At 42.6% G+C, this 27,796-nt stretch overlaps 1 protein-coding gene across 8 annotated transcripts in view; it reads right to left on the bottom strand.

Moving 5' to 3' along the window:
• Window positions 1-1,008: 1,008 nt before the first annotated feature.
• The window catches only part of Phtf2 (putative homeodomain transcription factor 2), a 95,936-nt gene continuing 69,148 nt past the window's right edge, over window positions 1,009-27,796 (bottom strand). For 5 of the 8 annotated variants that reach the window (XM_063237574.1, XM_063237573.1, XM_063237567.1 and 2 more), the window contains 11 exons: window positions 26,627-26,813; window positions 25,090-25,245; window positions 20,931-21,149; window positions 15,328-15,456; window positions 13,832-14,104; window positions 13,475-13,606; window positions 11,484-11,570; window positions 8,068-8,223; window positions 6,899-6,994; window positions 5,004-5,129; window positions 1,009-3,216 (listed from right to left, as the gene is read on the bottom strand). In XM_063237574.1, the coding sequence (XP_063093644.1) occupies window positions 3,196-3,216; window positions 5,004-5,129; window positions 6,899-6,994; window positions 8,068-8,223; window positions 11,484-11,570; window positions 13,475-13,606; window positions 13,832-14,104; window positions 15,328-15,456; window positions 20,931-21,149; window positions 25,090-25,245; window positions 26,627-26,813 (1,582 nt within the window). In that variant the 3' untranslated portion in view covers window positions 1,009-3,195. Of the gene's footprint in view, window positions 3,217-5,003; window positions 5,130-6,898; window positions 6,995-8,067; window positions 8,224-11,483; window positions 11,571-13,454; window positions 13,607-13,831; window positions 14,105-15,327; window positions 15,457-20,930; window positions 21,150-25,089; window positions 25,246-26,626; window positions 26,814-27,796 lie in introns of those variants that run through there. The other 3 variants (XM_063237576.1, XM_063237579.1, XR_010043643.1) reach the window with 3 other exon arrangements.

Genomic DNA, 27,796 nt, shown 5'->3' on the forward strand with positions numbered 1-27,796 from the left:
GTCTTTTTTCTCTCTTTTGCTCTTGCTGCTTTTGCCATTTGCTGCCACCATGAATGGCTGCCCCAATGCCATGTCACCCTGCCTGGGAGCCAGTGATTATGGACTGAAACCTCCACAAACTGAGCTGAACAAACCTCTCCTTCCTTCATTTTGGGCATATTTTATCTCAGCCTCGGGTGAAAGGTAAAGAAGAAAGTTGGGAATTAGCATCTGCAGTAATGCTGCAAATGAGAGAAATGCGTTCTTCTCCAGTCTGAAGGGAGTCACGAGGAGCCAGTTCTAAACCTGCAGGAGGGCGGCTGTTGTCGTCAGCATCCGCGCCCCCACCCTGGCCCAGGTACATTCCCGATCTCTTTTAAAGGATTTTTTTGAGGCAAGTTCCTAAGGCTGGGCTTGAACTGTGGTCCTCAGGCCTTCTCAGTGAGTTCCCAAGTGCACCCGAACAGCCCCTGGTTGACTGAAGCCCACTGATCAGACTGTACCAGCTGGTAACCCACACAGGAGGGAGCACAACCATCTGCTGTGGGCACGCCGAGTTCACACAGCAAGGCTCTTTGTTTAAATGCTCCATTACCCTTCTCCCCTGAGTCTTAAGAGTTCACGCCATATCCAACACAAACCAACCAACCCCAGTAATGTAAAGCATTTGGGATGGAAAGCCTAGGTACCCGCAGTGATCAAAAACAGTGAATGTTTAAATTTTAAGAATTTACCACGGTAAAAGGCACAGTGCCATTAGTTCCCCTCAAAATACGTGCCCAGTATATCTCCTCCTACTTCAAACTCGCCATTGTCACTGGTAATGGATCCTTTACTGTAGTAAGCTTTACGTCCTCTGTCACTTTAGAACTCTCTCTACAGGAACTGTTTTTCTTTCATGTTCTAAGATTCATAATAAAGTCTCAAGTGTTGGGAAAGTTTTAAAAAAGTTATTTCCTCTACTCCCAAATCTAACAGTTATAACTCAAGTTTATGCTACTGAAACACAAAATTACCACAGAAATGTAATGACTTTTAAAAAAGTCAGTCATAGAATGTTTTATTTCAAACTTACTGTCCAAACTCCCACATGCAGCACACGTGGCAAAGCACAGTCAGCACACACACGTGGCACGATCCCGCATCTGCCCTTGCGTACTATGTGATATGCCACACGCCTTTACATTCATGGGGTTCTTAAAGGCAGCAACGTCAATGTTCTACTTTGAAACAGTTCTGTCAACGTTCGGAAATTGCTTGAAATAACAACTTTTAGTATTCTACTGTTGCTCACGTTAGTCACATAATTCAACATATTATTAATAACTTTCAACTGCCAACTCTAAGTTAAGCTGAACTTTGACCTAAACAAGCATTTCCCTAAATCAGCATACTCAGCTACTTTTCTCAAAAATATTTCTATTCTGAAATAACTTTTTATGAGATACAATACTTCCATATTTTATTCCTAACAGAACTCATGCCGTACTTTTTTTTTTCTCAAAATATATTTGTTATATTCTGTGCAAAATCTTAAGTTCTGTATAGGTATGTACCTTATTTTGAAAAAGTTTATAAAATATAATTCCTAAAAACCTCAATGTTACACAATAGAGGAAGAAGAAACACATCAGACGAAGCCTAATTTTTCACAAGAAACTAAGAATGTTCTTAAAGCTCGAGGAACTCGTCCCTTGAAAACCCTCAGAATGCACTTTGGTCATCGTTGGACACGTCGGAACAGAGGCCAATGGACAGGACGCTTCCAGTTGTCCGGCAGGAGGAGAATGCACTGGAGATGCAGCGAGGCTGGCCGGAGGCCGGGGGCGGGGTGCCGGGCAGGGCAGCGCCGCGCCCCTTCCCCTCACTCTCCTGATCTGAAGGTTAGAGCGGCACCAACCAGATCAGTATTTACAAATTCCAGAAAACACGGTAAAAACATGAGGATAGTCAGTGATACACGTTGCACCAGGAAAAGTCTAGATTGTTTCAAATAAATTCTTTGTTTTAGAAACCAGATGCTCAGTTGAAAAAAAAACACAGTCATTTTATGTTTCATGTAATCCCTAAAACACTCCTGATTGTACAAAGGTAACGACTTAAATCAAGGCCGAAGTAAGACACTATCACACTCGTCCTGCACACCTAACGCGCCCACACAGTAAGGTCTCTGGGCGCTTGCAAACTACTGAAGGGAGAGCAGTGAACTGCATCTAAAGTAGCCCTTAGACAGTGGGGGAGGATGCACCAGATGCAGGTTAGAGGGCAGAATTCGCAAGCTGAGGCTGTCTTCTCTGAAAACTTGGGTATAATTTTCTAACTAGCTGAGGAACATTTTACTGGTTCTTAAGCTTATTCTTAAGTTGTTCATTTAAACGTGGTATGAACAGCACACACCTTAGGGTACCACGGGAGAAAATTATTCTATTTGAGTAAACATAATGTGTTCAGTAATATCAATAGGCACTTCACTTGTGAGCTGAGTTCAGACCTCACTGAAAGGATACCGTATCATGCCCCAGGACAATGTAACATACCCACAGAGGAGACAGTAAAAGTAACAATGTTTAAAAGTGCACATTTTGAGCATGCACAGTTGGAGCTGTGCAAACAGCCCAGTGTTTCAAATAAATACAATTATTACTAATTAATTTTTATCAAAATATCTTACAGTATGGTAACCATTTACAATTATTGCTCCATTAAGGGTTTTATCATCAAAGAGCACTTGTTGACCTGCTGTGTGATGCCGTACGTATAATACTGAAGGAGGCTTCGCTGCAGCTTAGTCAGTTAGACCCCGGCACGGCTCCGAAGTGTCCGGAGAAACCCTGGCTGCATCTCAGTTTACCAAGGAACAGGGAGCCCATGTGTGCTGGGCACAGGGCACAGCATCCTCCCGGATAAGGCAAGGCTAGGCCAGGGAGGAGCGGTGCCACGGATGGCTTGTGTCTGCGGTGTCCTCTGAGGAGCCACCACCAGGGTCTCAGGTATCTGGAGATCAGCTTTACCACCCTTTCCGCAACTAAGAACATCAATGCTTAAAAATAAAATTTAAACACTAAAATAAATGTAAAAACATGAACAAGAAAAATAAATAGAAGGATTGCACACGACAGTCTGATGTAAACACTTCGATTCCCAGTGGAGACTCCTGCAGCCCAGGGCGGGACTTGGATTCCGGAGAAGAGGCGACCTCTTCTCTTCTCTGGATGATTACGATTTAATCTTCCACAGCTAGAGAGAAAATAACAGCAGGAATTATCACTAGCGGCGGTTTCAATACGGCAACGTAAGTCACACCATTCACTGTTATCACACCATTCACTGTTATCTGAATTTCATGGACAAGCAAGTACAGGTTTTTATATTTAACCTTACTCCTTTTTTCAAGGAGAAATCATCTTAGGCACAAATAAAAAGGTCAGATTTCCCTTGCTTTTTTTACAGGGAAATGGCAATATATATACATAGCCATACTTGTCCAGTATGGTCATTCTGCACCTTCCAACAGGTGGTTGTGCATAAACCAGAGGGTGCACACGGTGCTGGGTAAGCAGGACAGCTTTCGCCAACAACAGAAATAGGCATCTTCCTTTTCTTATCAAAATTATAGGAGAGCGGAACAGGGACACAACTCAGTGGCACAGCGCCTGCCCAGTAAGCACCAGGTCTCGAGTTCCATCCCCAGTACCAAAAAAAAAAATAGATAGATAATAGTTATATGAAAAAAAAAAATACTTCCACATATCCTAGGTGACAGTCGTATATGCTGTATAATTAGTTCTGTTCTACGAAGTTATACCCAAAAATTTTAAGGGAAGAGACACTATGGTAACTACTTTTATGTCGAGATTATCCTGTGGTGAAACACTATTTTGCTTAAATGGCTATGTTCTGACCTGCACTGTTTTGTTGTTATGCCCTCTTTTTTATCTCAATCTCCTTTTTATTATCTACTTTTTCATTTTTATCCTTTTAATTAAGGGAAAAATAAATTTAAAAAGCAGGATATATTATAGTAACCCACTTTACTTTCTTATTAACTTGATATGAAACCCTGTATTGCTCTCAACATCTTGTTTTGACTGATTTTCCTCTATTCTGTTATGCTTGATAGTACCGAGTTCGAAAGTCTAGGCAACAACTATGAAGACAATAGGATTCATTATGACGCCCATTCTGGTTGACTATCGTCTTCTTTTGAAGTCCTCTAATATCTCCAATGTTTTGGTTTTATTGGTCTTATTCTTTACTGTTTTGTTCAATTTTATTATAACTGATGATATAGGAAATTCTTTTTAAGATAGCAAGAGGCAGTATGATAACCATTGTTGATCACCTTGTATTCTGTTTTTTATATTATATATTATGTCCATCCTTTTGATTTGACTGACTCTGTCCTGGTATGTCACATTTGGTTTTACTTTCTTCAAAGAAAAAAAGTAGTAAGAACTGTGGGAGTAATAAAACCCAAAATGTATAATTGTCATTGTACAAAAGAAAGGAAAAGAAAGTGCTCTAAAGGATATAACTGCATATATATTTAAGTTTATAAGATAGATAAACCATATTACTGAGTTTTGTTGGATCATTGAACAAAACTGTTTGCAGTCTCACTGTTTGAAAGTCCCCTCTATATGCTTTAATTTTGTAACTTGAACAACTATTTCTAAGATGACAATATGTAATTAACTAGTGATTTCCTACTGTTTATTTTTTCTGAAATTCTGTATAACTTGTACCCTTTTTGTTTTTTTCTCCTTAAATAAAATTTTTAAAAAATTAGTTCTGTTCTAAATTCAGCGTTCTATCAGTATTTGAAGCCATGAATATAACACCCTTTGAAATTAAGCCCAAACCATCTTTACTAATTATATGCAATCTTATCAAACTGACTTCATCACTGTGCACATGAGATTCTGAAAGAAAGATACAGTAAAGTAAGTGTCACAAAAATCCAAGAGTACTAAGAGATGAACAACAAACGAACCACTTCGATTAATTACCACATAACTTACTACCTTTAAATTAAATCCAAGCAAGTCACTGATGACACCAGAAACAGCTGACAGGATGACGACCTGGGTGATGTTATACAGCAGCGGATTCATCGTCAGCCCATATAACCTAAAGGGGCTGTCCAATTCCTAGCAGCAGAGAAAAATGCCAAAAAGAAGAAAAAGGCAAAAACAACCATTAGCTCGCATTCAGTAGAAGTTATCCATCACTAATTTAGAGCAATATACAGTGAGGATGTAAGAAGACACTACACTGTTCTAAGGAAGTTATGAATTACGTATGCTTTTAGGAAGGACATACTAAAATTTTAATACTTTATGTTTTTAGGAGAAAGTGACTTCCATTGAGGTAAGTGTACAATTAAATTGTAGCTCCATTTTGTAACTCAAACGAATGACTTGTAAAGTTTTGGGTTAGTAGCCAGAACATTAGAAATGTTTACAGAAGCGCTGGAATACAGACTAAAAGAGAACATTACCTCTTGGTGGAGAGTTAGAAGGCTGCCCTTTTTTGACAACACCAACACATACTACTTTTTAAAATATTATTTATTTATTTATTTATTTTTATCGGTACCAGGGATCGAACTCATGACTGCCTGCTTGCAAGGCAGGCGCTTATGCCGCTGAGCTAAATCCCCAGCCCCTCACATACCACTCTTGATTAACTCATTTTCAGATACACAGACTGATTCAGAAATTGAATGTTCTATTCCTGTCAAGTCCTGCGCTAGGCTCTGCGGAGTTAAAATCCAGTCCCTTTCTGATTTTAAGCTGAATGCCTTACAGGTTGGTAAGCGTGCGCACAATTCAAACAGAAAAGCCTGGCCGTGGAGATCAGAGGCCAGCGAGGCCACAGGAAGAGGCTCCCAAAACTCGGGGTGCAGGCGGGTGGGCAGACACACCGCGGGGCACACTTCATGAGCCCCAGCTGCTGAGCACTGCAGCTGCCCGAGGCAGGGGGGGAAGACCGTAAGCAAGTCCGCCCTTGGGAGACACCAGGGCACACAAGGCCGTCATCCGTGTGGGCGGCAGAGGGAACAGCAGAACCTGGAGAACCCCAAGAAGTTCTGGGCATTAAAGGTGCCCGTGACAGACCCAGGCGCCACGCAGGGTGCTACAGCCCGCAAGAGGACGAGTCAGAAGATGCCTGAAAGGCGGGCCGCGGGGCTGGGAGAGAGGAAAAAGCATCTTCCACCCGAGGGCTCGGCCTCGGGCAGGGGCTGCGCTCCGCAGTTCAGCTATGTTTGCCTTTCTCTCCGCTCCGAGCGCGCCCTCCTCCGCCTCCCACTGCCTCCTCCGAACCCTGTCCACGGCTAAGAGGTCAGGCACGCAGCCAGCGCCCCATTAGTGCTTCTCAGCTGACGGGAACTAAGCACGCTGCCGAGACACAGCTGTTTCATACCAGTCTCTGAAAGCTGCAGATTTCCCCGGAGAGTTAACAAGAGCTAAAATACGCGTGTATTTCGATTACCAAAAATGATTTGTAAATTAAACATTTATTGATAATGCCTATTTACTATGATGACTATGTATTATTACTTGTCAGCTCAGGCCAAGCAGAAAGATGATCTGAGAAACACACAATTTCCCAATTTAGCAACAAACCTTACAATGTATTTCCTAGTGGTCTAGGAGGCATAAATCTCCAACAGATGTCACCTCTATAGTACTCTAAGCATTAGTAAAAGTCCCAACATACAATTCCCAAAAAAATTACTTGGATTACTGAGTAATGAGAGATCAAATTAAAACTTCATAAATATACTCACATATAATCTAGAGACAACTGGTATAATCAAGAAAACCAGATACAAATAGGACCCGTAGACACGAAGGTGTAACGCCAGAATAATACATTCTACACGCTACAGAACCTGTTTTCAGTTTATTCTTACCTTCAGTAGCTTAGTAGCCAGCTTTAAAACGTTGTTCACTAGTGTCAGTTCTTCCTTTTTGTTAGGTTTCTTCTCCATTTTCAAGTAGAGGTTTATCTTTTATTTTAAAAAAAGTAAACACTAAACGTGATTGAATACTCTTTTTTATCCTCTACTATACCTTGCAAATCTCCCATAATAAACTAATTTTGTAGTAAGAAAAACTATTACATACTTTTCAAATGTAATCAACTCTAAGTCCCATAGGCAAATCTACTTTAAAAATAATTAGAATCAACAACATTGATATGTCATTTCTTTACAACTAAAGAAAACGTGTAATTATCCACCCTGTGACGGACCGTCAGTCTGGGAACGTTGAGCCCCAGCCTGTGGAGGTGGTGCCTGGGGCAGCCGCGTGCGCCACTCACCCTCCTTCTGACCCTCCGAACCTGCAGCCTCAGCCCCACCGCCACGGGCCACTCAGCCATGGCAAGTAGGCTAACGCGTCCGCCAGACTGCACCGTACACGAGCCAGAGGTGCGATCAGCGAAGAGCACAGCAGGCTGCAGGGCTCCCAGGGGCTCCCAGGGGCTCCCAGGGGCCCTGGTGCTGTGCGGGCCACACTCCCCTTGCCCTTTAATTCAGCTCCCCTGACCAGGCTATTTGATTCTTTAAAATCGAACTATTACTAAAATATCTAAACAAGTTCATTGGCAGTAATTTTCTTTATAGAATTCTTGTAACACAATGAGAAAAGTATTTACCTAATTCACACAAAATAAAATGAAATGGCAAAATCATTATGCTTTGCCTTTTCTACTGCACAACGATTCACAGTTCTTCAACTACGGCCCTGCGACCTGGAAAAGCAAGCTTGTTCTGCACAGGTGTGTCTAATTCGAGGCCGGGTCGCTCGCCACCTGGCCCTCAAAAAGTAGAACACTAGCAGTTTTAAAGCTAGTTTTGTTGCCTATGCATTAACTACGTTATAAGTGACCCAAGACAGTTCCCCTTCATTCGGTGAGACCCAGGCAAATCATCAGTTCCACACACAATGCTAAGAAAGGCTGATGTTCTACCAAATTTTACAGCACGAATGACCTCGACTAAATATGATCCTGAAAACATGAAAGTATTTTAACTTAACATGCAGGCTTAGAGACTGACTTACAGCCTGATAAACTCACCTGCTCCGTGAGTAATATTGAGGTATTGCTGTACTTCTTACTTGTTTCTGATCCCAGGGTGACAAATCTTAGGAGAAACAGTGTCAGGGAGATGCACCAGATGATCAGCTCCCAGTTGTAGTGGCAATCAAAGAAGATCTCATGCACATGAAGCAGCTGAAAATAGATGGAGGAACAAGGCAATGTGAAGCAGCCATGTGATTCAAACAACCACACCGCACAAGAAGAAATGCGCTTTGCGTAGACTGTGCATAAGTGTAACGTCGCATTTTGAAAATACCCCACATTCATTATGAAATATTGCAACAACAGAAGTGTATAGAATAATATAATCCACTGCCCTGCGCCCAGTTTTGTTAAATCTTAGTGTTCGGCAGTATTTGTTTCAGACAGATTTTTAAACAACAAAATGTCACAGGTTCAGTTAAACCATTTTCACCTTTTCTGAGGGGCCTTGGCCTCTGAGCCACATGCTCTGGCCCCACTCCGAGGCAGCAGCGAACCCTGGGTTTGCCTTTCCCACCTCATTTCTAAACACACTTACACCCGTAAGCGGCTATACATGTGCGTTAAATTCTAGGTCATCACACCATATCATGTGGCAGCCTTTTCAGGCCACCAAACCTTGTTTGCAAAATTTACCCACACTCCTAACTGTAGCCTAAACGTGTTTATTCTAGCTGCTAAGAGATGTCACCCGGCATGAGGCATGCTGTCACTATAACCCTACGGGACACAGCACGACTTACTGAGCTGCTCCCCCGACGAGTACTTGCGTGGCTACTTCCCTCCTTACATGAATGCAGCAATGAGCACGGGTGTGCGCACACTCCTGGGCGGCCTTCGCAGGGAGTTAACATCCAGGAGGAAAACCAGCATGTCCCGCCTTCCGCTTCCCCAGACACTACGGATTCCCTCTGACACAGTCGCACCCACGCACGCTCCCAGCAGGGCTCGGCCTCTCTCTGTCTGCAGGCATCACCCCCTAACTGCCCAGGATTTGCCGGCCTGCTGGTGTGACGCGCTCTCACTGCTTCCCCTCACACCCGGAGGACACGTGTGTCTCACATTTAGTCACTGAGTCCCTTGTCTGAGAGGTCCCTTTTCATAGTCTGTATTCTCTTATCATTAAGTCAATTTATTTTTAAATTACTTATATATTCTGCATAATAGTTCTAGTTAAAACATACTGTTTACTAAACTCTCCAAATTCTAGTTTGTTATTTATGGTTATCTCTGGTGGTTACTAAAATTTTAATTTTTATGTATGTTCAAGTTAAAATTTGTTTTTCACACTGAGGTGTTTAAGCCACATGAAATGGATTTTATGTAGGATGTGAAGTCACTTTATTTCACTCCAACCTTATCTCATTTCTCTACCGTGTAAAGCTGCGAAGTCTTCTTGTTCTGATTTATATGCCACTTTATCCCTCATCATGTGAGGGATAAAACAGAATTCCGTTTTGTCCCATTGGTCACAGAAAGCCTGTGCCAAATCATGATTTGCCCATAACTTTAAGTTAGTCTTAAAAGTTTTTCGTATTTCTGGGTTCTTAAAACTATCTGGATTATTCTTTGATCTTTGTGTTTCAAGACAAATTTTAGAAAGTTTTGAATTTAAGTCTCTTCATCCACTAACATGGGATATCTTCTTACGTTAACTTTTAATAAAGTTTACTATATTTCTCGGTAGGGTCCTAAACATCTTTTGTTAGATTCATGAGAACCTTGTATTTTGTTTTTCCCTAAAAATGACGTATTCAGCTTTTGTACAAAGAAGAGGTCAGAAAGTGATGGCTCACTGGCTACATCTAGCTTTAGGCCTGTTTTTTTGGCCCTGGAACAAAGAATAATTCTGTACTTTTTTTAAAAAGAAGAACAGAAAGAAGAAAAGGGAACATTAGATGTGGGAGAAGTCTATCTTTCCTTTCTTTATAGACAGCAGTTTACTAATCTCTGGATTACAGATACAAAATTGATTTTTTTTTTTTTTTTTGTCTTTTTCCTTTTTATCGGAAAAGTTTGATGGTATATCTGTTTTTGTTGATCTTGATCTTATAAAAATATTGCCTTATTTTTAATACTCTCTGTAAAATCACTTACTTTGTAGTTGTGTTTTGAGACAGGGGCTCTGTCGCCCGGGCTGAGCTGAGCCTTGACCTGGAGCTCCTGCCCTGGCCTTCCAAGCAGCTGTTCACTGTGTTGAAGGCCGACTGCACTTTTAACTTCTTTAAAACAGCTTGGGACTTCCTCAGACTCTCTTTGTGTTCTTTTCTCATGGCATTATCTACGTCTTTAATCGTTTTAAACAATCTTAGTTTCTATCTGATCAGTTTAGGAGACCTAAACCTGCTTATTTATTGACCCAATGACTCACTTTGAACTGTTTCTTCAGGGTTTAAACCTGCGGTGGCTGTGGAAAGCCTTGAGGTCCAGGGAAGTCTTATCCTCAGGTTTCACTGCTGTATGATGTCTATGGGCCTAGGACTTTTTTGTATTAATTTCTTGACACGGTAAAGACCAGAAAACACGCATGATGCCAACCTGCAGCCTTGGTCTGTACGCAGGGCAGGCCTGCAGTAGGCAGGGACACTTCCCCCTCCTCACCATCCAGAGTCCAGGAGAAGCCAGAGCGTCCTCCTGTCTTTCTGGGTCCTGGCCACATGGTCTCCTTCCTACGCTTCTGAGGAGGCGTAGGCCCAGACGGCATGCATGTAGGCGGCCTGCAGGTCAGGGCCTGGGCCCTTACCTCGGGCAGACATGAAATCCCAGATGCTAAGTCCCTGACCGGGAAGCACCCTTCCACCCCGGGCCTTCCACACTGCTGCCTGCTTCTCGCGTCTCCTACTGCCCTCTAAACTCAGGTGCGCACACAGCACGTAGGCATAGGCGCGGCCACATCCACAGCACCTGCGGGGCTCCTCCTCGCTAACGCCGTTCAGTGCTTTGAAACCGCATTTTCAGGCAATGGCTCACACTATGGAAGCAGAGCGCCCCGAGGTACACCTGCATTTCCTGAGGAGTCCTAACCACTGAGAATTCTTTTTCAGACCATGTGCAGGTCAAATCAGAGATTCAGGGATAGGAAATTTTAAAAATTAGTACTAAGCATGAATTAACCAGACACTGGTGGAGTAATTTCAAAGTTCTACTGGCTTGCATTTGTTTTGGGCTATAAAGACAATCAGGTGGACTCTAGACAAAAACTAATTACAAAATATGTTCATTCACTCACTTGAGCAAATGCTCATGACACGGAGGAGAGTACAATGTGCTGCCTTATTCTACTGAAAAATAAGGGCAAAACTTTCAAAACTTGCTAGTCCAACTAGGTATAGGTATATCATTGCATCATTAAAAAGCCTTCTAAAACTTAATATAGCTAGTTTAATTTCAGTATGTAACATGTAACTCACCTGAGCACAGCAGATAAATACAACTGAGATAGTCAACAGGAAGGCAGATGAAACGATTACATCAACGGATCTCTGTGGCCCGCGACGCTGGGGAAAAATGGAAAACATTTTTACATACACTGATTAGTGAGCAGCCAATGCCCAAGGTGCTGACCCATCATTGCAGGCCTTGACTCACTACACTAAAAACATACCTAACTTATCCAATGAGTTTTTAAAGTGCTAATATTTCCTGACAATTTGAAACACAGTAAAAGTCTGTATTGTGGAATCTGTAACACGACATTCGAGTATCTTTCTAATGATATAATCATTTACTCAACAAGTTTCCTGAGCACCTGCTCAAAACTTAACTTTGCCAGGTGCAAAAATGGAACAAACACAACAGACAAGATTGCTACCTTCACAGGTACCAGGAGGGGAGCTGGACACCAAACTGATAATCCCAGGCACGGTGCAGGTGTGAGTGGCAGGGAGAAAAAGAGCGAGGGTGCTTTCACTGTCAGGGAAACCTACCGGAGACGAGGGGTCAGGAAGTGGGCCTGGAAGACCTCCTGCAGGAAAAGGTAGGCACACAAGCCCGGGCAGGGGCAGGGGCAGGGGCAGGGCGGCAGGAAGAGCATGTGCAAGGGATAAAGCAGGAGGATCACAGTGCACGTACAGAACTGAAGCTCCCTAGAAGGTCACAGAGGGAAGTGTTTCCAAGTGAGCCAAAGAGACAGCTGGATGAAGTAGGGCCTGGGGCCCGCAGAACATTAAGATTCTGTCCTTTAGTCTAAGGGCAGTGGAAACTCTTGAAGGTTTGAGATTCATATGGCTAATGTACACTTTGAGATCTGTGCGGCAATCTGAAGAAAACCCTGGGGAGAGGACATGCGAAGGCTGGAGGGCCAGTTAGGAGGCTGCAGGAGTCCAGAGCACAAGGAGACGGCAAATTTCCACTAGGGCTGGACAACAGAAACAAATACAAACAGATTCCATACAATCTGGAAGCAGGAAGGGCAGGAACTGCTGGTGAAGGGGAGGCTGGACCCCAGAGAAGCTGACCATGGAGAGGAAGTCCTGGTCTCCCTGCCCACGTGGCCCCCAAGCTTCCTAATCCCCAGCCTGCTCCACAGTAATGGCATGCAGCTAGCACTCCACGAATGCTTGCTGAATAAAATCATCAAAGAACTCAATACCAACTTAGGGTTGGTAAGCAGGAGAAATCCTGAATGCATTCTCACTAACCCAAGCAACAAAGATCAGTTCCTCCCTCACACAGCAGAAATGTCCCGCGTGAGGAAAAGCAAGCTGTGCCACTGGTGGCATTTCCCAATGAAGACTAGCACAGCTGGGTTTACAAGTCCAGAAAATAAACAGGCCGGTGAATGTTAAACTTAAGGGTTAACAGTGAAAACTCCTTTTTAAAAATTTCTTTTGTTACGAAGAAGAAATTAAAGATCTAAGTATGTCAGAAGGAATTTGGTCTTGGGTCTAATTTTAATAGCACATATAGTATTTTAAACAAATTAACCTTCAGTTTGCATGACTGAATACAATAAAGTTCACTGTTATATAAGATTCACTGCTATTTAACCCCAAAACCCAAAATCCCAGAAAACAAAAGTGCTGCTGAAACTAATTCAGATGTTTCTCTTCCTCCAATGGAGCTTCCGCATCTTCCTGCCATAGACAGGAGAACTGTTAAGAAGATTAAGGAAGAACAGCATGGAAAGAATGACTTAGGAGTGTCAGGCAAGCTAAAATTTAAAAACAGTAACAGGTCACGTCAGCGAGGAGACTCCTTAGTTACAGAACGTTTCAGATTCTTTTCTAAGTCTCAGGCTCCCTCTGCTGGTTTGCAGTAAGGATTCTAATTAGAAACAAAATCTTACACCCTGCTTTCACATGACAAACTGGTGACTACACATCCCACACACAATTAGCAAAGAAACCGAGCTATCCGAGGGAGCCGCATTGCAGGGATACTTGTATCACTACCATTCTACCTTAAGATAGGAACGGAGAGATAGCCACATTTTGATATTCTGTACTTTCTTCAACCGGAAATGAGGAACCTCAGACTTTCGAGCCCTCCTCGCAGATGTTAAATGTCCAAAGAGTTTTGCAAAAAGCAATCGCTAAAAAAGATTAAGATGGGGATTAATTTTCAAGTAGATTACCACAGAAAAACAAAAATCAGTAAAAAATGGATTGTTATGATTTTATTTGGTTAAGTACTATGAAAGCAAAATAAAATAATTAGGTTAAAATGATTTAACAAAGTGCTAAAATACTTCAGGAATACTTTATACATTATGAAAAGGATAAAATTTTCTCCATTTAGAAGTTTACATTATACCCACCTGTTTATAAGTTCTTTCTGCTACACAGAGCAAAAAAAAGAAAATCCATACAAGAGACACACGAACCACAAAGCTTATTAGAACCATAGAGAGAACCATGACATCTTCATTGGAACCAAATGCGATCACATAAAGTTCTGAAGCTGAGTGTGCTGTGAGCTGTTCCAAGTCTGTGGCTTGAGAGAGCCGGAAAACAAATGGTGTTAAGCCCAGGATTAGAGAGATCGCATTTCCGAAGATCTGGTACCCTATTCCTGGAATATGGCTGTTCACCTGGAGGGATTGAGGAAAGAAAAGAAAGGGACACACCGTTTTACCGAAGTCAAAATTAATCCTATTGGGTCTTATCTTGGTTATAGCAATAGGAAATCATTTTGTTAGAATGCATTTTAATCTACAGTGAAATCTGACAAACTATTACACATTTATTTCTTTTTTACAATAATTCACTACTGGATGTTAATTTAAGTAGATGCAAAACAATTTTCTACCTCAATCTTACTCAGATTCTGAAAAAGAATTCTATGCATATCATTATTTTACAAGTCAAGAGTATTTACGAACACTGCGAAATCATCAGAAGGATCCCTCACACCCACTGACACTGGTAGTGACGAAAGGCTCCTAGCTGACTGTTCTTGTGCACGGCTCGTACCCCTACATCACCTTCTAGTTCACAGACTGTTAGGTGCAGAGCACCGCTAGGTCCGGTTCCAGAGACTCGAGTTCACTGGTTTTAACTGTCAGACTGAGATATGTAAAGGGCACACATTAATTTCAAGGTCCACTTACTTTAATTTCTGGTCTATGAAAAGTACAGACAAGAATTCTAGCATAACAGCGTGCCAAGGTAAGTTAGAATATTAAGTCAGACCATGCCAAAGAAATCAGCAAATATGTTAAACAGCAATTATCTGACAAAGGAAATAATTTAATAGCATCTACTTAAAATAAAACCCAGTGTTTATACTATACTTCTTCATACTACTCAAGATTTTTAACATCCTCTGCATTCCTTCTGTATGTTTAAGCAAACAATCCAGTACAAAAGCAAATGTTTTTGTTAAGTTTTGAGTATTAATAAACAAATAAAGCATGAAGTGTGATAAAGAAAAGTCTGTCTTTTTTAACACCTGTGGAGGGCCGGGGTATAGCTAGTGGCCCGGCACCCGCTTGGCAAGTACAAGGTCCCGTGTTCAATTTCTGGGACTAAAAAAGTCAAAACCCCTATTTATATCTAGCAGCTTCTCAATTCTATCCACTGAAAGTAAGACAAAAAATAACATAAAAGAGGAGAAATTTAACTGCGTTATCTACTTTTGGTCAGAGGAGGGAAGATGTGGAAAGATTACTCGACTCAGTACAAACTGCTATTCAGATCACAGACACAGCCAGAGGCGGCCGTGCGCAGGGCACAGAGGTGACGCTGCAGTCCTGTGCTGGGCTGGTGGCCACCGATTGTACACTTTCCACTAAACACAAACTCTGAAACTCACTCTGTTCATTATCATCCCACTGATCTCAAGCACGGACATGTCGGCCTTCTTGCAGTCGTTGCCTTCCCACACGATAGCGCTGATCTTTTCCAGTCCTGGGTGAGAGCTGTGGAGCCAGGGCAAGTGACTCTGCGGAGAAACCCACAGGAATCTGTGACTCGTCTGTCACGTTCACGACAGGTGAGCGTACAAACCTATACGACACAGCTGCACACAGTTCTCCCAGCTTTGGGGTGCATTCACACATCTGCACAGCGCTCTAGCTACACGCCGTTTCCACCACCCTGAAATCCTAACAAAATTAGTGCGCATGTTACATGGCACAGCAAGTAAGCTTACAAGGGTAGAACTTCTACGCAACAGGCAGTAGGCACTGTGGCCAGCAAAGTACACTACAATGTGTCGGGAAGCACTCGGCTATCATTCTGCGTGGCTTCAAACAGGGACGGTGAAGGACGAATGGAGCCGAGCTGTCCAGCCGGTCCCCGCCCCGCTGATGACCATGCAACACAGCTGAGTCTGTGCACCTCTCTCACAGCCTACGCAGTGACACAGTCTCAGCCTGCAAGAAATTCTTTCTCATACTTACCTTAAATACCTGGTTCAGTTACTTTTATAATTTAATCTAGAATTTCTCCAAAACGCCAGTTCAGCTTTTTTCCTCAGATAGAGCAAACATTGTAAACTGAAGTACACAGAGCTAGAAGTATTTCCTGAAGTACAGATAAAGTATCTCTCAAGAAGGTTTCGAGGAATAAGAGACTAAAGAGGAAAATCGAAATCTTTAGTATGAAGGATCAGATGTTTAAATTTATTTTGTTTTGTTACTCATCTGGCACCAAGAGTATAAAACTTGAAAGGAGAATAGTTGGGTTAAAGGTATAAAGAGAATTAATGAAATAGTAACCTTTACATAATCAGAACTTGAGAAGAAAACTAACACTAAAAGATTACACGCACAGTAGAGTGGATTTATTTATATCACAGTGTTTCTAACATTTTTAAAGGCCTACTGTATTTCTGTCATTCACGGGAAAACAGTCAATGGATTTTTGAGTTTCTAATGTAAAGATTTTATAACATTTCATCAAAATAACTTTTAACAAGGAACTAAAGAATTTTATGCAATGTTATTTTTGGAGGACACTGATTAAAGTATGGTAAAAATTTCTGTAAATTTAAGACATCTGATTTTCCCTCTGGGGGAATAAAGTCGCTTTGACTCATCGTGATTGAAGTTGTCTAATAACAAAATGTAACCAAACAGGTGAGAAATTTATCTTTCCCGAAGGTGCAGGGCTTAGAAGGCAGCTCAGGAACACAGCGGCCTGCCTGGCAAGCACGTGCCTCTGTACCAAAGAAAAAAGATTTTCAGGTATCTATTTCACTATTAGATGGCCTTCAGAGCTAACAGATACTAATTATTAATTATCAATTCCTTCAAAAGACATTTCATAATTTACCCCAGACAAAATATCCCAAATTGAGTTAGAAATAATTTGCATCAAAATATACAATGTATCAAAGTTCTCTGAAAATTTAATGAAAGGAACAAAATAACTGAAGCAAAAAGCTAGACACAAGAACAAGAACCTCAATGTAAAGAGCTTAGCACACAGGAGGTACAGATTTTAGCCACAGGTTACAGACAACTTGTCTCCTCCAATCTCAGTCTGTAGCAAGAACCAAAGGTCTTCCCAATTACACAGAGAAAAGCACATCAATACCACTGAGACCAAGGTAGTGACAGAAATGGGAAAGTGACAAATTCTTTACTGTCCTTCCACAGGTACTTAACTGTATACCCACTACCTTCCCGGCTAGCCTACCAGCATTTAGTATTATTAACCGTAGAAAGCCAGTAAGCAAAAGAGAAAACGGCGATCAGAAACTGGTAAATGCAGAGTTCACCAAAAGAAGCCGAACCCTGCCATGTGCACGTCCAGTGCATTCTGAAAGCTGTCCTGGTGGGACCAGCCCAGCCCAGAGTGTGCAAAGAGACATCGTCGAGAAACTTTTTGTGAAAGGCTCAGAAAATAATTAGATCGTGTAATTTTATCACATAGGGTCTTAACAATGCTTTCAAACTAAAATGTGGAACCCTCACTGATTGCACATCTGTATCTCAATTGCTTGGCTCGTTCGTTCAAAACTGCCTGAAAAGTTTAGCGCGTAAGTGGGAGTCATTTTATCCCTAATAAATTCACCGTAACTGCCTTCCTGGTGTTTCCAGCTATGGAGATGTTGTCATTAACATCTGGCCTTACCTACTGAAGGATAAATGCCATGAAGCAAGCACCTACGCCATGGCTACAGAAGCACACTCTCTATGGCAAAAACGTTTTTCCTTTTTACAATGAAAATAAGCAATAAAACAAAACTACAAGTTTGGGGGTGTTGTGACTAGAACATACTAATTCACATGGTCTGTTTCTTCATCTTTATCGGAGGCAGGAGGGATCCTGCAAACCTAACACAGACCTTGACCAAACAAGAAAAGAACCCTGCAGCTTTTCATTAAAGGGAGCTAATGTCCCTTATGTGACTACTAATAAAACTAAAAGCGTGATCTTGCTCTTTTTAGAAGCCTGAAAATAGGAAATACATATAAAACTGCAACTTTAATTTAAAGCAAAACCAATTACACAGTTAGATATGCAGAGTAAAATATTTTAAGAATTGTCTTACAGAAAAGCAGCAGCATGGCATAATATACTTAGGGACTGTTTATTCTATAGATACCCAAAAATAATTGTTTAAATCATTTAAGAAAGATCTAGTTGGGCATGATGGTACACACCTATAATCCCAGCTATTGGGAGGCTGAGGCAGAAGGACCTTTGTGAATTCAAGGCCAGCTGTGGCTACATAGTGAGTTGTTTTGTTTTTTTTTTTTACATAGTGAGTTTAAGGACAATCTGAATTACATAGCAAGATAGCATCAAAAAAAAAAAACCAGAAAGTCCCCCAAAAGGCCTAGTAGGAATGTTTTTAAAATTTTAATTTCATTTCACATATTCACTCAGCTACATATTTATTAAACACATACTTCGTACTAGGCAATGGCTGACACAATGGGGCAAAATGCCTCTCATCATACTGTTGGGAAAGAGCTCACTACAACTCCAGGGGCTCAGCTTCCTGAGGAGGCTGAATTTGCAGATGACTCAGCTGGTGCCCAGGCTCAAGCATAACTCATCCTCAGTTCTTCAGTCTCTCCACACAGCACTGCCTGCTTCCGAAGTGAGTTGGGGACCGACCGCAGGCCCCTGCCTGGCCGGTCTGTGGACCTTCAGCTCTGAGGCCTTGTTCCCGCAGCACACTCAGCCTTCTGCTTGGCGTGCCTGGAGCTCTGCGTCCCGCTCGGCCTGGCCAGCGCCCTTTCCCCTGGCCTCTGATCAGTGACTGGGCACTGCTCTGTGATGCTGCAGTCATGCTGGCACCCCGAGCAGGATCCTGCTATAAAATGGAGCAGCACGTCCCACAGGGGGCAAGGCCAGACCGCACTGGGTAAAGGGCACCACTGACTGTGCACAGGGCTATTGCACAGCAAGGCTGTTCACCACCACTGCGACTGTGACATTACACTCTGGAAAATGCCACAGGACTGCACTGCAAACCACAAGCTCACCACTGCAGCTGGCCCCCGGCCATCTGGCTGCATGACCCTTGTGACGCGTTCACTGGCTACAACGACACATGTCCCACCGCCCCTCCTCCACTGCCCACCAGAAAGGCTATCTGGCCCTCGCCACCATCCGCCAGGCTCTTGTGGTTGGCCCTCAGCATCCTGCACCTCACGCGGGAGGCCATCAGACACCTGGCGCTTCTCCTCTTCCCTCTCCCAGCCGAGGCCATCTCTCTCCCCGCCTCAGGCTGAGTGGCCTCAGTCACGCTGCCCCTGGACCCCTCAGAAGCCTCCTCCCACCAACCACCTTCCTCTCTGAAAGTTTCCAGGTCTTTCCTACTGGGTCTCCTGAGCGTGACACGTGAAGGGTCCTCTGTAGCTCGTCTCTTGCGCAGTGGGGACCAAAACACTCTTTGAGCTCCATTTCTCTATCAAACTACTCATTTCCTCCAAACTTCCATGCTAAATTTTCATTCTAGCAGAGAAAGTCCCTGCACTGTGTTTTAAAATTGTGCCTTTTATTTTTGGTATTTTCCTTTTTGATGGGGACTCTATATTAGTATAAATCCAATCAAAAAATGCTCATAAATATGCATGCTGTTACAATTTTGACACACAGAACAGGGTAACAGGTACTTCTGTTCGGTTCCTACCCACTGTGAGGTGATCAGGTTAGAAGGCTGAGCCCTGATAACAGGAAGTAATGCCCTTGTGAGGGGAGAAACGGAAGGCAGAAAAGACAACAGTCTACAAACCAAAGAGGGACTCACCAAGAACCCAGCCCTGTCGGCACAAGGCCACCTCATCGATCCTGGGGGGGGGGGGGGGGCAGGAGGGAAGAACAAGCCTTTGTGTGCAGCCACCTCTTGTGGACTTCTGGGATGGCGGGAGTCCCCTGTGACTACTCTGCACTGGGTTAACAATTAAGTCCTATCTCTAGTTGTCTGAAACCATCCTCCCTGGCTTTATGAACAGGCTCTGAGGAGGAACCGCATAAGAGAAAGCACGTGGAGAGTGAGGATTCTGAGTGGTCAGCAAGGGTAGATGTGCCCCTCGCACTTCGACCCTGAGTGCAGGGAGAGGAAGAGCTACAAGGGCAGATGGGAAGTGTGCTGTAGTTTAGGGCACTGCTGGGGCACTGATGTGCGGGCAGCCCACAGAGCTCTGCTGTCCCACACAGTACCCTAATCACGTTGGCCTAAGGCACCTGGCGGATCCAAAGTGAGATGCGCTTTAGCTGGGCGCAGTGGTCTCAGCACTCAGGAGGCTGAGGCAGGAGGGTACATGCATTTGAGAGCTACCTGGGCTACACAGGGGCTCATAATTGGCGTGAGCTATACAGAAAGACACTGCCTCAAAATAGTTAAGAAGATAAAAACAAAATGAGATGATCTTAAGGGTTCACACTAGATTATGAAGATTTAGTTTAAAAAAAAAGGGAAAACATTTTGTTAACACTTTTCGTATTAGTTACATGATAAAGGGCTAATCCTTGGAATATAACTGGTTATATAAAACACTAAAATTATTTTTACTGTTTGAAGCATCTTTAATGAGGTTACCAGGAAACTGAAGTGACCCACGTGGCCTGTACTCCTATTGAGCAGTGTGACTGTGGTGCTCTGGAAAATCAGTGTGACACTGGCAAGTGCGGAGGTGAGAGCCGCACGGGCAGGTTCACAGCAAGATGCCCACAGATCTGAGAATGAGGGGTGCAGAGTGGGAAGGGGACCAGTGCACCCACGGCACAGTTCAGCTCACAAAACCCCCGCCATGGGCAGGACAGACAGGAATACGGCCACAACGCGGGCACCGTGAGCACACGTCCCGATACAGCCAGGCCACAGCTTACATGCACGGAAAGGCTGTGGCGGTGTCTTAATTCAATGCAAGCTTTCCTTCCCCTCTGTAAAATCTGTACACACATTCGGAGGAGCTCCACTGCCAGCCCACATAATCAACGCTGCAGACCAACCTGGTGGAAAGGGTCGTCTCTATATTCTTTTTTCGCACAGGGGTTAACCTGAGGGTTCTCCATGTCTGTCTCACTGGTGCAGGAGGAGCGGCACTCCGCACAGTGCAGCAGGTCTTCCCACAGCACATCTTCCGTCTCAGATTCCGGCCTTGTGCTCTCAGAGTCCTGTCTGGAACTTGAACAGCGAGAGCTGCAACTAGTACCCGATTTAGGGGCATCCTGAAATCGAGATATTCTTTGACATTAATACAATTCATGTATTCTTGCCACCTACCAGGATTCTATCAGAACCACACACTGCTACTTTCCCCAAAACAAAGCCTGTCCACAGACAGCAGAAGAGGTAACAGAACATTAAACATACACACTAATCTTTGAGGAGTAACAAAATGCTCTCACATCAAAATTTACCTGGTTGCATACTTCAGCTAGGGCACTTTGCTTACAAAACCATGTCTATGATCTCTGAAATTTTGTATGAGGTTCCAAATTCAGGAAGGTAGAGACTAGTCTTAGTTTGTATGACCTACACAGTGAATGGTAACCTTCTTTAATATTCTTAAAAGAGATCTTTTCCTACTCCAGTATTTGTTAGCAACAGTAGATGTCATTCATCAACTGCCTTTGTTTCCCAAACTGAAATTTAAAATTGATAACCTAAATCAAGGTAATTGGCAACTCATATTTTTAAGATTATCTGTGGTATAAAATGAAAAGCTAAAATCCACAAGTGACACCTAAACCATTTACTTTATCCTAGTTTTTAATGCACAGAATACGGGGATTTTAAAAACGTTTACGGAATGAAGAGTGGTGACAGCCATCCTTATAACCACCCATGCTCAAAGTTCCGGGTTTGCTTTTGGCACTCCTCTGCCACTAAGATTTGTCAATCTTACCACTTAAACAGTTTGTATTTATCCCTTGGTCCTTCCCAGGATCATCGGAATTCAGACCTGATTCTCATCTAAACTGTGAAAAGCTCTTCCTCCTCCACCCTTATCCTCTTCCCAGATTAATCTGACGAATGCCTCTCTCTCAGCCAGATCCTTCTGCCGTGCTTTCCGTCACTCTCTCCCGGGGAAGGCTGAACCTCCTCCTCCGGGCCAGCTGCTCTGCAGGGCTTCGCTCTGACCCCAGACCTTTCCCGCAGTGGCACCACGCTCCCTCTAACCTGCACACGGCCACCTCTTTCCCACTCTAGCCCCACCCAATATGTATATTCAAATTTAGAGGAGACTTATTACTTTTTTGAAGAGTAAGAATTTATAACAGAAATGACTTCTGGCACTTTATGTGTAATGTTATTGATCCCCTCTTAACTGAACCCCAGTTTTTCTTTAGCTCTATACAATTTGTACATGCAAATATTAACAGTGGCCCCAGGACCATCTGGAAGAGCCCACATAGATTCTGCTCTAACAGCTTCCTTGCTCCCAATCATACCAAAAGGCTCCTGCAATCTTCAGGAACCAGGAAACAATCATTTCTTCAAGAAGTGCAGCTTTCTGTGGGACTTTCTAACAGTCTGGGAAGGCCAGCTTAGCTCTCTACTGTTCAAAGGCAGAAATTAAGCAATTTTCCCCTAAGTCACGTAAATGATCTGACACAAAGTCCACCGTGTCTTCTTTACGCTTCCCATCAAACAACACCTCCATCAGATGAAAAACTAATCTACAACAGGGAATGAATTTCAGAGGCACCAGTTGAGCTGAACAAAGCAGGATAGAGCAGACAAAGGACGCAGGGGTGGAAGAAGCTGTCTTTCCCCCAGGACAGCCTCTGTGTCCCAAACCACCAAGGAGTCCTACCAGCACCCGCCCAGCAGGGGGACTGGAGGAAGCCAGTCAGACAGAGCAATCATTAGAAAATGGGAAGAACAAGTGACAGTCTACACAGGGACCAACAAGGACCTGTCTCATCTCGGGCACTCTGGGGCCAGGCAGTCTGGACTTGAGCCACCACCCCAAGCCAGAGGCCAACAGCTGCTCCTGAAAAGCCCCAATGCCCTTCAGGGCTGATGGAGAGGTGGGGCCCCTGACCTTCACCTTGGGGAGCTCTCCACTCGTGCCTTGCACCAGATGCCTCCCCACGTGTTGTTAAAGCTCCTTTTCATGTATTCCTTGGAGAGCTTTTGTCAGTAGAAACTGTTTTCAAACTCTTCTATCTGTGGCCTCCAAGACCATCTGGAAAAACCCTGGTAGTCTCTGGCAGCTTCTAGCTTTCAACCATGCATAAAAGGCTCCTGGACTCCTCAGGAGCCAGCAAACAATCATTTCTTCAAGAGGCGCAGCTTCTGTGGAACATTTAAAGAGCTAACAGCACAGCCTGGGCACTAGATTTGCTTATCGTGCTTGCCCAAAGGACACCCTTTTTGGTGGTAGAGGTGGTGGTGGTGGTGGGGTGCCTCACTCTCATAGAAAAAAACAACACCAGTGACTTGAAGAAATTAATTTGTAATACAAAGAAAAAAGCAAAACAACACTACAAGTCTGACTCTGTTTAATTTTTCAAAAAGGGTTTATTTAGCTCTTTAAAGAATATTGTTTAAAGTTGATTTGACTCGAGCAAGTTAAAGCATTTTGAAACTTTTAAACTTTTGCAGCTTTTAAAATATCCTTTAGGCTGGGGATTTAGCTCAATGGCTTAAGTGCCTGCCTTGCAAGTGTGTGGTCGTGAGTGAGTTTGAGCCCTGGTACCGATAAAAACGAAAAAGACCAAAAAAAAAAAAAAACAAAAAAACAAATTAATGAATGCAAATATATCAAATTAAAAGCTTTTTAAAAAATATCCTTTAGTTTAAATTCTCTGTATCATCAGCCAATATATATTAGCTAATTATGATCCTCACTTAGGTTGAAATCTGGGACAGTTTAACCACCATATTTATGTCAAAGTCAAGATTAGTAGAACACTGTTCTGTCTTTTAAGAATCTCGCGAGTTGTAACTCCAGCACTTAGAGACAGAATGACCCCAAGTTTGAGGCTAGACTGGGCAACTCAGGAACTGTTTAAAGACCCTGTTTCTAAATAAATAAATAAAGGAAGGAAGGAAGAGCAGGGTGAGCTGGGGTACAGCTTAGGCCAAAGGCCCTAGTTTCAATCCCTCCCCCAGCATAAGCACCTCTAAATACAGCTGCCAGTCAAGATAGATAAGGATCACCCTTAGGGTGAGAAATGTACCCAAGGTTAAACAGTGCATCCCACGGGAATGGGATCAAATAGCCATCCAGCCTCCTCCGGGCCGAGGACCTTGTGACTGCTGGCACAGTAGGGTCCTGAAGGTCCCTAGCTTGGCTGTTTGGTTTGGGATCAGGACATGGCATGGGGAAATGACGCAGGTAAGGCGGGGAGGGGACAGCATGGATTAGTGTCTGTGCCAGCAGCCACTGTGAGAAAAACCAGTCACAGTCAGCAGAAGGAGCAGCCTGGACACAACCACAGAGAACATGGGAGAACAGGAGACTCTTTTGGTCTCAGCACCCTGAAGTTACTCACATTCTGCAACAGTGTAACGCTTGAGTTTTCCTAAGTTTAAACCAAAAGCATTGAGAAAAAAACCAGAAACAGAATTTAAAAAGAGAAGATGCTGTTGATCAAAACAGGGACGTGAGGAATAATCTGCTTTGAAGACAGGCAAGAAAATTTTGTTCTTAGAAAAGAAACTGAAATAAATTAGAATAAATTTTTTTTATTAAAATAATTTCAAGCTCAAGAGATGATAAAATGGGAAAAGAAAAATCACCAAAGAAAAACAGACTCAAAGAAAAAAACTGAAAGCTATACAGCATGGAGAACTTAGTAATTATAGCAACATGAAGAAAGCCATTCAGAAAACAACTAGTAAGGATTATAAAGCCTCTCCACCTGTGGGAAAGATGGACTCAGCCCCAACAGACTGTCTGTCCAAGACAGCACAGCATCATTTAAGGGTCATCAGCAACGTGAGTGTACGACACTCAGCAATAGTGCACAAAACAGCTGCAGACGCACAGCGATCACTGTGTGTAATTCAGAAATCTCACCCCACTGCTGTATAAATCAACATGAAAATACATACTGATTATGGTGGGAAACAGTTCAACAATATTCAGCTGCTAAAAGAAGTCACATGTGAGCAATGTATAAAATAGTTACACACGCAAGGTCAAATATATACCTCATGAGGATAATGCTTCTTGTAATGGTGTGACTTTCTATTCCGAAGGACGCTTTCTAAAGTCCTGTCCGCGTGACGTCGAAGTGAATATCCTGTTTCAGGACCTTCCTCACTGGAGACTTCGTCAGAGACATTTGTTATTATCCTTTGGGTATCCTAAGTTTGAAGCACACAAAGAGGATTAAGAAGTCATTTCTGCCAGGCATGGGGTGCACGCCTGTAATTCCAGCATTCCAGAGGCTGAGGCAGGAGGACTACTGAGGCCAGCTCAGGCTATGTAGTGAGTTCAAGGTCAGCCTGAAATATACAGTGAGACTCGGTCTCAGAAAAACAAGAAAACAAAACCCCAAAAGCAGAAAAAAAAAAAAAAATCTGACCTGTTAACTTCAAAATGGCAATATTTTAAGTTACAAATACATTTGAAATACCATCAAATGTCACCAAATACTTGATTAATACTACCTGCAAACGTATCTCAAAATGGCAATTATATTCTTAAAAGTATACACTTGCCAGGTTGGGGACACAGCTCAGGGATAGAGTGACTCCCAATCCTATGCAAAGCTCTGGCTTCAATGCTCAACAACACCAAGAAAAAAAAGACAAAAAAGAAAACCTGCATTTTACTTTCAAAAGTAACTCAACAGCCATTTGTTGTATGTTGTTCTACATTTCAGTAGATACAAAGATTTGAAACAACTTACAAGACTAAGAAATACAGAATGGGACAGAAAGAAAACAGAGGCCATTTCAAAGAAGCCAAGAAACCTGAGAACTAATTACACTTTTTCAAACACAAAAACAACAGCGAAGTTAAACCACTGACTTAACAGTGGCATATGGGACAGCAAGAGAAGGTAAAGCACAGCTGAGTATGTGTACATCTCAGACAGACGTGATGCATAAACCAGTGTCAGTTAAAGGACTCCAGGGCTAGGGCGCGGCTCAGCAGCCGAGCACGCTTGAGGCCCTGGGTTAGTCAACATGGCAAGCATTCTACCGATTATCTTCCTCGCTCCTCACCCATAACTTTATCAAGTACTATGTAACTGAAAATGTACTGGAAAACTTATCTGTTGAGTGATGACAGTAACACACAGTAGACATCAGATAGCTAAATGCTTAAAAAATCTAAAATCATAGTAAGGGATTATGCAGTGTGATCAAAAAGTACGGTGAGTATCTAAAAAATTTTAAGGATCTGTTCCAATAAAAGACACACTGCCATTCATTATTCCCCTTTGCTTTGAACTTGCTTCTCTCACTGTTCTTGCTACCCCTGGAGCAGTTCGGGAAGTCTTCTTTCATGAGTGTCTTCAGTTAAGTTTCTGTGGCTGCCTCCATGTCCTGAACCAACTCCAAATGTTTACCTTTCACGATACTCTGGACTTGCAGGACGGGCGGAAGCTGCACAGTGCCAAGCCTGGGGTAAGGTAGTAGGGGTACAGGGCCTTGTTTCTCCGCGCCTGCCTTTCCGCAGGTTGCACTCGGCAGCTGTGTGCACTACAGACTGGTCACACCACGGGAGGGCACTCACTTTGCTGAGGACACTCCGCGGTGCTGCTGGCATCCAGGCTGTCTCTTCTGCCCGAATAGTTTCACATAGAGGTTCATGAGTTTGTACTCCATCTTCACTGCTTTTAACAGTCTTCTTCCCATCCAGGGACACGTAGCCATTGTCAGTCTCTGTTGATTTATCGATTGAATTCTTTGTTTTTGTTGATCTAAAAAGAAAAAAATATGTAGAAGCACATAATATTGACTTAGCTCGTTTTGGAAGGGTCACTGATAGACATCATCCTTTGGCAATTACTTTAAGTAGCTCTGTCTCAATTTTAAAAGCTACTCTTCTTTTTACAATAAATAGCTTCAGCAAGGTAATACACAAGTGTCATCTCAGCTTAGTTCAGCTTATTGCCCACGTCTGAGGTCTCACAAGTAACAATTCTAAAAGACATGCTCTAATTTATTAAATTAAATAAGAGGTAGTCAAAAATCAACAGCTTTTTGAGCAAGCACAGAATCAAAATTTTTCCAGTTTTACTATAGTTAATAATATATATCGCCCCTGCCTGTGAGCCAGCCGAAAGCCGGCAGTGTGACAACTCCTCAGAAGTTAGCAATATGCAATATAGTAACTACTGTAGATTTCCTACTGTCTTATCACTGTTCATTTTGGTTTTATTCCCTTGAAAGTAAAAAAAATTAAAAATAAATAATTTTAAAAATATATTTTGAAATTTTATTTTTAAAAACTACCTTAGCAATTACCAGGTCAAACTGAGATTGAAAGTTTACATGCACTTTTAATAGTCTAGTTCACCAATTACTACATACAAGCAAATACCTCACAAATTCATCTTAACACATAATAGAAACACAGAACCTTTTTAAGATAAAAATATGTGAAAAAAAGGAAAACTTCCAACAAGATTCAAATAATAGAAAAAATAACAATAAAGAACACAAAATGAAGAAGTAAGCTCTTTTACTGAATGAAATACTCTGAAAACATGTTAGATTAGTAAACATGAAACTCATAAACACCTAAAAGGAAAAAAACTCTAAAAGGCTAAAATTAAGGATATTAATTTATTATAATAAAATCTTTCTCCATATATAAAAGACAATATGGGAAATAATAAACTTTTCTTTTTGTGGTACCAGGGATCGAACTCAGGACCTTGTGCTTACCAGGCAAGCGCTT

Source organism: Cavia porcellus, unplaced genomic scaffold (assembly GCF_034190915.1).
Source record: "Cavia porcellus strain 051 isolate PalLab524CR breed Dunkin Hartley unplaced genomic scaffold, mCavPor4.1 scaffold_2, whole genome shotgun sequence".
NCBI lineage: Eukaryota > Metazoa > Chordata > Mammalia > Rodentia > Caviidae > Cavia > Cavia porcellus.